This window comes from Uloborus diversus, chromosome 1, assembly GCF_026930045.1.
Source record: "Uloborus diversus isolate 005 chromosome 1, Udiv.v.3.1, whole genome shotgun sequence".
Classification (NCBI taxonomy): domain Eukaryota; kingdom Metazoa; phylum Arthropoda; class Arachnida; order Araneae; family Uloboridae; genus Uloborus; species Uloborus diversus.
Genome location: NC_072731.1, coordinates 30,408,038 through 30,421,831, shown reverse-complemented (window position 1 = coordinate 30,421,831; position 13,794 = coordinate 30,408,038). Strand labels below are relative to the sequence as shown.

The 13,794-nt window shown below is 32.6% G+C and overlaps 1 protein-coding gene across 5 annotated transcripts in view; it reads right to left on the bottom strand.

The window, feature by feature from the left end:
- LOC129228634 (pyridine nucleotide-disulfide oxidoreductase domain-containing protein 1-like) overlaps positions 1-13,794 on the bottom strand; it is a 271,523-nt gene that overhangs the window by 200,571 nt on the left and 57,158 nt on the right. For all 5 annotated transcript variants that reach the window (XR_008580920.1, XR_008580921.1, XM_054863334.1 and 2 more), the window contains exons 9-12: positions 13,188-13,296; positions 9,494-9,612; positions 9,284-9,406; positions 7,314-7,451 (exon numbers count right to left, since the gene is read on the bottom strand). Coding sequence is in view for 3 of the 5 variants with exons in the window: in XM_054863334.1 (XP_054719309.1) it covers positions 7,314-7,451; positions 9,284-9,406; positions 9,494-9,612; positions 13,188-13,296 (489 nt within the window). In the remaining 2 variants the exon portion in view is untranslated. The remainder of the gene's footprint in view (positions 1-7,313; positions 7,452-9,283; positions 9,407-9,493; positions 9,613-13,187; positions 13,297-13,794) is intronic.

The window sequence follows — 13,794 nt, the reverse complement described above, 5'->3', positions numbered from 1 at the left end:
TACATTTGAAACTTCTAACTAAGCTGTACTTCAATTAAAAGAGCTTAATATTATATTCCCAATAATCATTAAAATAGCTGGTTGTTTGCACAATTAACAAAATTACTACTTTGATATTAAATTGGCCTAGATTTTTAAAAATTAAAAGTTTTTTCTTTTTTTTTATTTCTATGAAGAAGGCATTTTTAATTTGTTTTAATTTATGAATAAAATAATTGGAACTTAGCTGGGTCATTGTTTATTGTTACTTCTAGTAGGTAACACTTTCATGTAAGAACAAAAAAAAAAAGTTTCGAAATTGAAAAATATTTGCGTTCAAAAGTTACGTTTACTGGAGAATGACCCACAAGCTCTCATTTTGTCAGCTCAGAGCAACAGTAATATATCTAGTCCCATAAATAACACCAGGGCTTAAGCTGAGTTCAAAAGATCTTTAGCAAAAAAGCTAAAATAGAAAAAAAAACTTCAGCAAAATATTAAAATGTCGAATTAAGTTCATATAGCTTTCTAAATGCCTCAATGTGTTTCAGCTACTGTTGAAAACTAAATTCAAAGTTCTGCCATGACATCTTTAACGAAATAAGTATGCAGTAGCTATTTAAATTTGAAATTAAAAAAAATTAGAACTGTACATATTATTGAGAAAACACAAGTTTTATTTTTAAAAGTGAACTAGTCCACTCCCCTCAATACATGCAGTACTGAGGAGACATAATGCTAAGACTAATAGTTGATGAACTTAATAGTAATTTTAACACCTTAGGTTATATTTCTAATAAGATTATGTTATATACCTGTACTTCAGAGCCAGACGGACGTAAGTCCAAAAATTTCCATTTTCGTAGCATTGTATGTGGAATAGGGTGGAATGAAAGTATAGGCAAAATTTTTTTTTTCGAAATTCAACTTCTAATAGCGCGGAAAAGTTGTGGTTTGGTTCCACAAAGAAAGGGCTAAAATATTTTTGCTCTACCTTTCCATCTTGAGGGTCCGCTTTAACCTTGAAGTTTACAAAATTTACACTTTTTTTCCTAAAATTCCACTTTTAATGCAAGTAATTTTTATTTTAGATGCTCAATTTTTGGTGGAGGGAAAGAATTGTCACTGGGTATCATAAAAAATAGAGAAAAATTATTTTAATTTTACTTTTTAGTTCTGTGGGTCGCTTTGACCTTGCATTTCAAAAACTTGCTTTTGTTTTGTAGTGAATTAATTGCAACTTCGTTTTTTCTGTACTTAATTTAATAAGTTAAAAAAAAAATTGTTATTTGATACTATAAACTTAGAATTCATATATTTATATCCTAGATTTCATTTTAAATATCTGCTTTTACTTTTTTTTTCTTGAAAAATCTTATTTTTTTAACTACGGTTTTTATAAGTCATTTCTCTTTTCCCTAAATCAACTGTAAATGTCATGAAAGAATTCCAATATCACTATATGAGAGAAAACACTTTTATCTTGACTATTTATTTACTTCAAGGGAGGCCCTTGAAAGCCTTTACTTATAGTCTCTGCGTATAGGGGTACTTCGCCTCCCTCTCATTCTTAGCTTGAGGAATGAATTCGTCCAAAGCCATGTGGCACCTGTTTTGCATGTCATCTGAGAAAAAATAAGCAATCACATTGCTTAGCTGAGACCTGTTTAGCCTTGCCTACATAGTCGAACATTTGTTTTTCTCGAATGAGTGTATGTGAGCAGTTGAGTGTCAATTTGTTAGTCGAGTTGTAAGGAAAATGGCTACTAGTAGCAAAATTAAAACGAGAACTAAATTAAAGTGTCCTGTTTTTGGAATACCCAAAGAGTTGAGTAAGCTAGTTTTGCCCACGTATGAAGACATGATTAAATACTATTTGCATGTTAGGAACCATTTAAAGACAGATGAAATAACGAAAGAACCCACAGTAGCTGAAGCCTCAGAGGCAGTAGCTTTACAAATAGAAGAACTGTGGAGGAAATCTTCATTACCTACAGTTACTCACACTCGTGTTCTTCAAGTCATTCGTTCATACAATACCAAGTACAAAGGATTATTAAAATCTATACGAAAACAGAAAAATGAACATCATCTGGTCAAAATAAAAGCATTCGCTGAGGGTGCAAAACAAAAATTGTTTGATATCTCGTCTTGTGAATGTAAATTTTCCTAATGTAGTTGTATAAAGTCCCGCAAAGTTCCTGTGGAAGAACAGGCCTTTCTTCATGACCAGAGAACTGTTAGAAAAATGATCATGCGCACTGTTGACTTAACTGCAACAAAAAGACTTCGACGGAAGGCAGAGAGAAAATCAAAAGACAATGCTCGCCTTTCTAAAGTTGCAAAACAAACTGAAAGTGAAACACCTATGATTTTAGAATCAATTTCAAGTTTATCAGAAATGGACATAAATGACGAAATTTTCCAGGCTTCTACTTCAAATTTTAGAGCAAAAGTGTAGGAGACACCATGTTCCATGAAGCTACCACCCAACTCTCAACAAATGAGAGTTCCTTTACCAACATTGGCGATTGAATGTGACCGATACGTCAAATTCAGATAGATATACACATTCAGATAGTGTTTCAGATAGAGCTGTGGCATCAATAGCAAGTGCTGTGCTTCAAGATGTGAGTTTGATTACAGAACAAGATTCTTCATGCATGATTGATCGCAGCAAAATCATTCGAGAGAAACAGAAGAAAAGGAGAAAGGTACTGGTACAAGAGACGGAAACTTCGAGAAGTCTTCGTGCTTTGTATTTCGATAGCAGAAAGGATAAAACGTTACAACTTGCAAGCTTAGATGGCAAAAATACCGTAAAACAGTAGTTGAAGAGCATGTTACTTTGCTTCAAGAACCTGGATCTAAGTACCTTAGCCGTGTGACTCCAGTCAGTGGCACAGCGATAAGCATCACCAGAAGTATAACTGACTATATAACAAGCAATAACATTTTAGTTGATAATTGTGTAGCTGTTGGATGTGATGGAACCAGCGTAAATACTGGAAGAAAGGGAGGTGTAATACGGCTTCTCGAAGTTCATTCCAAGAAACCGTTGCAATGGTTAGTATGCCAACTTCATTCTAACGAACTTCCCTTACAACATCTTTTGAAACATTTAAATGGTAAAACAGAAGGTCCACGCGCATTCTGTGAAATCATTGGTAAAGCATTGGACGGATGTGAACAGTTGCCAGTTGTAACGTTTCAACCGATTCAGGTTAATCTTCCGAATATAAACAGAAACGAGTTGAGCACTGATCAACAGTACTTATTTGATGTTTGTAAAGCTGTAGCTAGCGGTCAGTGCTCTAAAAATTTGTCTAAACGAGAACCTGGAACATTAATACACTCACGGTGGTTAACGATGGCAAATAGAATTTTACGGCTGTACATGACAACTGACAGTCCACCGCAGAAATTATACACATTAGCAGAATATGTTATGAAAGTGTATGCACCAGGGTGGTTTACCATTAAGATTAACCACTCTTGCAAAGATGGTTCTAAAAACCTCTTTGAAACAATCAAAAAATCACGTTATCTCTCTTCTGAATTAAAAGCTGTAATCGATCCTGTGATTCAGCGCAATGGTTATTTTGGGAATCCGGAAAACATATTGATAGCGATGATCACAGATGATCGACACTGTGTCAGAGAACTTGGTTTGCGTCGAATTATGAATGCAAGATCTATGACACCAATTGGATTGCGAAAATTTACAATTCCAGAGTTTAATTTTGATGCTGAAGACTACCATGAACTCATCGATCGGCAAAATTGGGAACACATGGAGCCGATACTTACAAGTGGAATTCTAGATAAGGATTTGAAAGAAATGGTGCTTGATGGCGTACCTTCTGAATTGTTTGATTTCCATAGCCTCCCATGTCACACTCAAGCAGTGGAATGATGCGTTAAATTAGTCACAGAAGCATCGTCTTTGGTTTGTGGTGTAAGCAAGAGAGAAGGATTAATTAGAGTAAGATTAGAATCCAGAAAACTTATACCGCAATATAACATTAAGTCTGAATATTGTCAGTCATAAAACTGATCTCCAAGTCAACTTTTCCGCCAAATTATGCGTCATTGTTTGTAGTGTGCGGATTATAGTTTGAAGTTGAAGGAACAACAATTTGAGAATTCATTTAGTAACTTCTTTAGTTTTGCTGTGTAATTTCTGTGACTGTAAAAAATTGGATTGATAATTTTATACTTTTATGTTTAAATTTTGTAATCTATCATATGTAAAAGTCACATTTTGGTGCAAAATCACATTTGTCAAGCAGAGAATCTTTTACGTCAAAAATGCTTTTACTTGTTAGTTTTTTATAATTTTTAGTTTTATATAAATAATAATTGATGCATATTAAAGCTAATCTTTTTAAAGGAATAAAATTTTAATACATTTTTCTCAGTGTGCTAAGTATTGTAATGTTACTTAATTTTAACTCGATATTGGGTGATTTTAAGGTATATGATATTTAGTATATTTTATTATTTAAATAGTATGTAATTTACACAAATGGTCAACTTTGAAGTGCTTTTTCATCATATTGGAAAAATTTTGGCTTTAATGGAATCATTAGAATTTGTATCAGTTTTGATGCAATAATGGTCAATTTCAAGGTCCGAGTTGACCGTCAAAATATTTTTTGTTATAAAAATGCTTTTGCATGACAAAATATCTATACAAGAGGAAACTTTTCAGCACTATTACTTAACTTTAATCAAATTTTGATTTTTTATGAAACTATTACAACTTTTGTCAGTTTAGATGAAATAATGAACAATTTCAAGACACGAGCGGACCCTCAAGATATTATTTGTCATAAAACTGTTTTTGCATGACAAAATATCTATACAAAAGGCAACTTTTCCGCGCTTTTGCTTAGCATTTAAAAAATTTTGATTTTTGAGGAAATTTTTAGAACTTTTGTCAGTTTTGATGCAATAATGGTCAATTTCAAAGCAAAAGCGGACCCTCAAGGTATTTTTTGTTTTAAAAATGCTTTTGCATGACTAAATATCTGTACAAAACACAACTTTTCCGCACTATTACTTAGCTTTTATCCAATTTTAATTTTTTCACTCCACCCTAATGTGGAAGTCTATTCCACAGCAAGCCCTGGGAACGTAATTCTTAAAAAAAATTCTTTTCAATATTTTTACCAGGGTTTAAAAAGCGTACGTCCCACCCTTTGCATAAGCCAGAAAAAAGTTTTTCCTCTCTCCTGTAAAGTTACCATAATGTGACTAACGTCCTTCTGGCTCTAAGGTACAGATATCACCATGCTAGCTTCCTCTTTGGGATTGTGCATCGTTTATTTATTTAGTTTTTTACTTAAGCAAAAAAGCGAAATTGACCTGCTTCATTTTCGTATTTTAGATAGTATTTTCACATTTTCCAAAAAATGCGACCGTAGTGGAAATTGTAAATAACACTAAGATAGCTTATGGTTGCTTTGAGGCGATGATATATTACATTGAAAAAGGGAATTAATGAGCGTATGGACGAAAAATCATTGAGCAAAATGTGGCTTTTTGAAACCAGAGTTGCAGAGTAGAAGGGAAAGTGACAGACTTCGACTCATTTACCCCAAAATCAATCCAAATTTGACTCTAACTCCAACCCCGCAAGCACAGGCTGAGTTGCAGATTTTGAGGGAAAATGACCAACTCCAACTCTGGGAATTTTAAACCTTTGAATTCTGACTCCGACTATTTTACCTCAAAATCTGTTCAACTCCAACTCTGATGCCCTCCTGTAACATAATTTGACTGCAACATACTTTGCATATTTGTGGATTACAATATTAATACTATATTCAATTGTACAAATGGTAAGCATTTTATTCATAGAAAAAAATTATGTTTCAGGGAAGTTAAAAATATGTTAGAAGGAAAACAATGTAATAATGCACAATACTTTCGTAGAAAATAAGAAAATGCATACATGTTTAAAATTATAATGAATATCTCCTTCAACATGTAAAACTGAAGCTACATACTTTTTTTTTTTTTGCATTTTTACTTTTTTTTTTTTTTTTTTGGCTATGATTTTACTATGAACCGCGAAGCAGAATACTTAACGATGTTCTGTTACGTACAATCATTTGATCAAAATTGTTCTGCAAGTACTTCAAGCATTGTATACACAAGCAACCAACGTGGCCTTTTCCACAAATCGGGAGCCCTAAATCAAAATCATTTCATGCAGAAGGTTTTTTTGTTTTAGTTTTTTTTAAACTTAACTGTTGCTATCCATTTTGGTGAAGTCTAAACCGATTGAGATTCTCCAAAAATATTTTATATGCTTTCTAAAATGCATAGAAAGCACAAAAATACAAAACTGTATAAAATTTACTAAAATAATAAATAAAATGAGATGAGTTAGGGTAGCAAATAATAAAACACTTAAAACTTTCCAAATAATTGAAATATTTTTAGCATGCAAAAGGATTGAAATCTCAAACAAGACACTCAATTTTCGGTAATGGGCGTGTTTTAATGTAGACATGTTTCCAAAACATAGGTTTATGGAGGAAATTGCAGTGGATGAAAATCAATTGGGAAAAATAAGGAAAAGGGGAGCCAAAAATGGTAGAAAAATCAGAATCTTTTCAGATTTAGAATATGAAATTTCAGCAGAAAATCTGCAGAAACTGCCATTGTTCTACAAACATCTTCCAACTCAAGATATAACTTTGCACAAATTCTGCAGATTTCTTTAACTTCAAAGAAAATCTAAAGTTCCTGCAGATGACTTATCGAATTAAACATTTTTCACGAACTTTCCATCATAATTTCCAAGAATTTTAGATTTCCTTCTACTTTAAATAAATCTGCAGAATTTGTACAAAATTCTATTTAAAGTTGGAAGATATTTGCAGAAAATCTGTAGTTTCTGCAGAAATTTCACAGAAATCTGTAGAATTTCTGCAGAAAATTTGTCTGAGTTTTCCTCTCACATTTGAACAGAATTGTTCTGCAGCTCAGGCATCTGTTCTGCATGTACGTCGAAAATTTAATAGCATTATGCTTTGGAGACTATGAATAATACATAAACTCACCCTTGTGCGAACTGTAAAGTACTTTTTCCTTTTTCAAAACTGTACCTTCTGTAATATAGCACGTAGGTCATGTTTTCAATTAGCTGTTACTCAGAATCATGCAGTATTCTACTCCTCTAGATATTAATTTACTTTACATTTGCAGAAAACGTATACTTAATCTTCCCAACCGCTGATTAAAGTATTACTTTAAAACGAAAATATCAAAATAATCTGTAAAAGAATAACAAAATAATAGAATCACACCAAAATATTTACCTTATATCCAAAAAACTTTGTTACATGGGTGAAAAGGTCAAAGCAAATATCTGTTAGAATTTTCTGCCCTTGTAGATTAGATAACATACTCTTTCCTGCATATGCTCCCATCTGTCGAGCTTGGGTCCACAGGCGCATCTGTGAAACAGACAACAATTTTAGAACATAAATGGAAAAACTGTAACGCAAGATAACTGACTGATAAACGTCTTTGAATTTTCACTTTTTATTTCTTACTTCTATATTTTTAAATGAACTATGCATTTCAATAAATTTAAATGACTACTTGTTCTTAAAAAGAAGCTTATGGGCCATTCAGGACAAAAAGACGCTTAAATTTCATTAACATTTTGTCATATCTCTTAATAATTTAATTAAAGACGGGTAAACAAATTTTTTAATCTTTACATTTGAGGCAATAAGAGGCAAAGAGATGTAAGTGGAATTTTCAAGTTTTGAGTAAAACCTTGTTTAAAGATAACTCACTAGGTAGGCTTTCATAAATTTCTTTTTCCTAAATCATACTGTACCACAGCACCTACTAGGGCGACTAGTCCCATCTCTTGCCCCAAGACAGAGGAGAGGTTCACCTACCATTTGTACAGGTTATCTCCAAATTTTTAATTTTGTCACTTACATCCCTTTGCTGCTCATTGCCTCATTTGATACAAAGATACTGATGACACAATATTTTTATTAAACAATTTTGTGATTTAAAATTTAATTCATTTGCAAGCGTCATGCGCGGCACATCCAAAACAACCTCGTGTAACTTGCTAATGAGTAAGTTAATATTTTTGCTCTATTATTACATTAATGTTAAAATAAATTGTAGATTTTGAGGGCAAAGGTTCGAATGTAAAGGAAACATATCTCATTTGTTGAGAAACAATAATTTATACCATTGAAAAGAATTATGTATCCGGCCATTCCACGAAAAAAAATAGTCATTTTGTCCTGCACATGACTTGATCATACATTTAATTAAAAAGTACTTATGACGAAATATTTTACTTAAGGAATCACACATTAGTTTAGAATTTGTTAAGCAATAAAACTTTTATCATTACCCGTTTTAAATCATTATATTTAATGCAATAATGAGGCTTCACGTGTGGGACAAAATTACTATTTTCCGTGGAATGGGTCTTATGCAGAATTAATCTCAGAGAGAAAAAAAAACAATAATGCTAGTGATAACAATAAATAACAATAATATTTGTCCATAATCTGAACTGGGACACTTTCTTTTCAGTTATTAAACAGCAAATTCTCAAAAAGTTTATCTGAACCAACTACTATAGCACCTTGGCAAGTTGACTACCTGAACTACTTTAATCAACTGGTCAGCATAAGGAGGTGGTCTACTGACAGCACCATCTCCACAAATAGTTTTTTTGGAGTTTACAAGTCATTTTCCATGGAAATAAAATCTTCAAAATTTATCCAGCATCGAGACGATAAGGGAAAATGATTAAAAGATTAAGTAGATTCAGAAAAGGATTCAAAGAAGGATTTTTCGAGAAAATAAGAATAGCGACCAAGTTATAGAGTAAGTTAGCATTGGGAGCAACAACTCATATATTTTTCAGTAGTTGACATACAAAATATGAAGGTAGTCAATATAGAGCGGTTGATCACCATTGGAAATCTTTTATGAACATGCAATCTATGAAACTTTGGTCAACTTAAGGAGGTGATTATCTTTTGAGGTTCTACTATGTTTTCATTTGATTGAGAAGTGCTTTTTGTTGCATGTGGAGAAAAAAAGAAGTCTATATTTCCATTTTGATTCTTTAAATTTTCTAAACGAAAAATAAAATATTCACAAAGTAAATTGCTGCATTTACAAAACTAGCATTTTAAATTGCATGTTCTATGTGCATGATAACTCTTTTTTCTTTTCATTACAATATACATTTTAAAAACCTCTTCTCTAGTGAAATACTGTACAATTAAGGGATAAATACCTGAAACCAGTGTTCCGATAATGACCATGATGCTGTACACACATCTCCAGCAGCATATATATCTTTTAAAGACGTTTGCATTTGATCATTTACCATAAGGCCACCATCTTCAGCTTTCAAAATCTGAACACATGTAACACAAACATAAGTTCATCGCAAAAGACATTTTATAGGAAAGAACTTTGAATTTCAAAAGAACGAATTTCTCACCTCCATGTCAAATTTTAATGCATCTGTGTTAGGGACAACACCAGTTGCACTAACAACAAAATCACACCCTAGCACTACACCATTAGTTAATTTGACATAAGCAGGCCACGTTTCTGTACCTGTTAGGGGAGAAAAAATCTATTGAATAAGTATTTAACACATGTTGGGGAATTTTTCCCCCTAAACAAAGGCAAAAATTTATGAGCATATCTTAAAAAAGATTATTAGCTATTAACCTTTTGACAGGATTTATTAACTGATTTTAAGTAAAAAATCTAGTGCAATAAAGGAAGCAAAAAGATTGCACATTTTAAAGCATGACTCCCGAAATAGTCTTGAAAAATGCTGCAAAATATAGCAACAGCAATTTTTAGAGAAAAAGACAAGGACCCCCTCCCCACTAATTTTGAAATTTAAAGGTGAAAAATATGTACCAAGTTGCCAAATAGGAAGGGAATATAATCAAGTCTTCTCAAAAGCAAAACAATTCAATTTGAAGAAAAGAAAAAAATGATATGAAATTTGTTAGGAAGAAGAAATTTGTGTGACACAAATTTCACTTCAACACACTACAAGCAGAATAAAAATTAGTGTTTGAAGATGTACTGGGTGTTTGTGAAGTCCTGCACTCATGAAGAAAATTCTTAGCAAAAAAACTTCAGATTTGAATATAATTCATTTTTTATTTTGATCCCTACCTCAAAAAGTCTTTCTGGAAGTTTTGAGGAGGTGAAAAAAAAGTTTTAATTCCCCTCCCCTTTTCTCTGGAAAAGTTGCAAAAATTAGATTTTTGAAATTAAAAAAAATGTAGTGTACTAGTTATATTTTCTTAGAAAACATAAACAATTAGCAATTGCATACATATATTTAAAAATTAAACATATAAATATATATACACTCAGGAACATTGAAAATAGTGCCATAAGAAAGAAGAAAGATACAATTGCAAAATTTTGCATATAAGAAGAAGGACATCTGATATGCAAATGATCCAAATTTGGTGTCAATGGGCATGACCCTTTAACCACAGTATCGACGCAATCGGAAAAAAGGTGCCATATAAACCAGTGTATAACTTAAGATTCATAAATTTTACGATTACATCCCGATTGTTGGAGAACCTTAATGAGTGAAGGATGTCAGGTAGGCAAGTTAGAAAACGTTTCTCACAGTTAAGTGAGTTTGAGAGAGGTTTAACCATCGGCATGATAATTGCGGGCTGGTCAACAAGCCATGTTGCTGCCCAGGTGGATCGTTCAGAGTGTTCAGTTAAAGAGTTGGAGGTGTAGGCTTGAAGGAAGCATTTCAGACCTCAGAAATATTTAGCAGAGTAGCAGTTGAAATAAGCACATGACAAAAAGTCCCATAGAAAAAAAAAACTGACTGGCAAAAGGTGATGTTCAGTGATGAATCCCGGTTCATTTTGGAGTCAGATGATAACGGCGTACGAGTGTGGAGGCACCTTGAAGAAAGGTACCATTCCACCCACTCTATCTCACAACACACTGCCTGCGCCGTGAGTATAATGTTCTCTGGGGCCATAGCCTATGACAGCCGGTCTAATCTAGTTGTGGTACATGGAACCTTAATGGGTCAGTGTTAAGTTAATGAAATTGTATCTGTTTGATTGTTTAGATTTTGGGAAAAATTCAAGGGTATCTCTCACCTATATTATTCTGTATATTAAATTTCACTTCAATCCAATGTTTCTTTCTTGGGGTGCTGTTTTCAATGTTCCTGAGTGTATATGCAATCCACACTATTTTTTTTTGTTTAACAGAAATACGCACCAAACTTTCAAACCTACTAAAAAAATAGTCAGTAGTTCTTAGTCCAAAAATCCAAATTATTCTAATCATCATTTAAACATTCATTTTGAATAAAACTTGATTTTTGTAAATTTTTTTTTTTTTTTTTTTTTGTAAACCAGAAGATTTTAAACAGAAAGCTGCATTTTTTAATTTTAGAGTTACAGTCGAACACCGATTCAGCGAATTGAACGGGACTGAAACGTTTATAAGTTAAATCAGGGATATTCGTTATATCGGGATGTGAAAAAAAATTTGAAAAACTGTACTTACCTTTCCTAAAACCCCTCATAAGCAACTTTGCAAAATTTCCATAATTAGAAAGTGTATACTTTTTGTTCCGCTTTCCACAACTTATTACACACTAGTTTGTGTGAAATTTTAAACTACTGAGTGCTAGATGTTTGATAATTTCCCTGATACTTGACTCGAGATAGTTCTCTTTCGACTTCATGGAGAGAAGAAAATACTGTGCCATTTGCAGCCTGTTGCATGAGACATGTTTTTAGTTTCCAGGCCATGCAAAGCAGTTCAAACACTAAGTTTTAATGGGAGTTTCATTATCGCTTTTTGCATCAGAATCAATATTCCTTGGTATCCCCCTTGTCCGCCGAAAATTGCTAATTTCAAGAAAAGTTTTTTCTGCTTCAGACAATATGGATAAAATGTTTGGAAAACAATCCAATCTTTCCGAACTCGAATTAACAAAAAAAAACCTTTTTTTTTTTTGGCTGTTTAAATAATTTATTGATTCGGGGTTTATTATTCAGTAAATAGGGGTTTTTGCCTTGACTTTAGTCGGAGAAAAAGAAAAATTCGCTAAATCGCGAAATTCATTAAATAGAGGTTCGTTAAATCGGGGTCCGACTGTACAAGCATTTATGTATACATGTGTGTACCAATATACACTACAGACTACATACCTATGAAACTAAAAAATACATTATAGTTTTTACTAAACATTTCCACTAATTAATAATATTAACATACTAATCTTGTCCTGTGTATACATAAGTTTTAACAAAAAAAGAAATAAATAATACTCTGGTGTACATTGCTTGGTTTGCATTTTCAAAGTCATTGTTTTCATGTGGGAAACTGAACACAAAAAAAGCATTGGGATGTAAATATTACACATTTCTAAACAGATTATTCTGTGCCAAAAAAAAAAAATGTTAAAACTTTTTTGGAGAGAAAGTACTGTTTTGGGAAAAAAAAATTCTCCGAGATTTCTGTTTTTTCCCATTTTTATTCACAACATTTATACACTTGTATGTGCAGACCTTTCATAGTTCTGAGAAGATTTATATGATTTTCAACTTCAAGCCAGGCATTAGGGCAACCTGTATTTACCTATTGAGGGTCGAGGTTTAGGACCTAGCAGTCGAAATATAAGAAAATAAACTCATACTAGAAGTGCAATATGTGTTAAAATAAAAAGTTTGAGGGCTTAACTCCCTCTCCCCCCATCAACCCCACACCCCTGAGAATTTTTTTCTTTCATAGAGCCTATTATCAGTTTTTGAGGTTAACACTACTGCCATGAATTTCATTTAATATTATACCAATGGAAAAAGAAAAAAAAAAAAAAAAAGCTGCTCGGATAATGATTAAAGTAAAAAAATAATTGTGTATCAATCTAAAATATTTTTTAAATACATTTTTTAATATAACGCATGACTTTAAGCACTTTAAAAAAGACGCACAAACATTTGATGAAATAAAACTCACATAATAAAACTGATTTAAACAAACACTTTGAAATACATTGTAGCTGTGAAGACATTGACTGGTTTGTAAGAATGCAAATTATAACACTAAAATTCTTTCATTGAAAATATTTTATGCTTAAAGAAACAAGTAAAACACAGAATAGAAAAATTTACTTTCAGAAGAAACAGAAAAGTTCTCTTTCAGTCCTGATTTAATAAATTCATTTCTTTCATACAAAGCTTTTACTTCACATTCATATTCTACATGCACGTTGCGGGAATCCTGAAAATTGATGGTTTAAAATGATTACAGCAAGAACAAATTTCCTAAATTTTACAACTCATTCATTACAGTAACATGAAAAGATTTCAAAAGTACATACTAGTAAATAAAATTTCAAAAGAATAAGATAGTTCTTTTAACCCCGAGCCAGTGTTAGTTCCTCTAAAGAAAAGTAAGCAATTCCTTCAGAGGGGGGGGGGGGCATACAAGGTAAGAACAGGGGGCGTGCATGGAGGGGGGACACCTGTTGGATCAGCAACGAGCTTGAAGGGGGCTCAATACTTTTTAAACTAGGTGTGAAATATAGGGGTAAACCATATAGAGGGGGGGTGCGGAAAAGTAATTTGTGAAGGGCTCCAAAATTCCTGTGCATGCCCCTGAGTAAAAATAAGGAATTATGATGCTCAGAATTTGATTTCAGGGCCTTACCCTCCATCAATGATCACTGCAGATAGAGAAAAGCCAAGTTCAAATTGCTCTACCAGTAAAAATTTTACT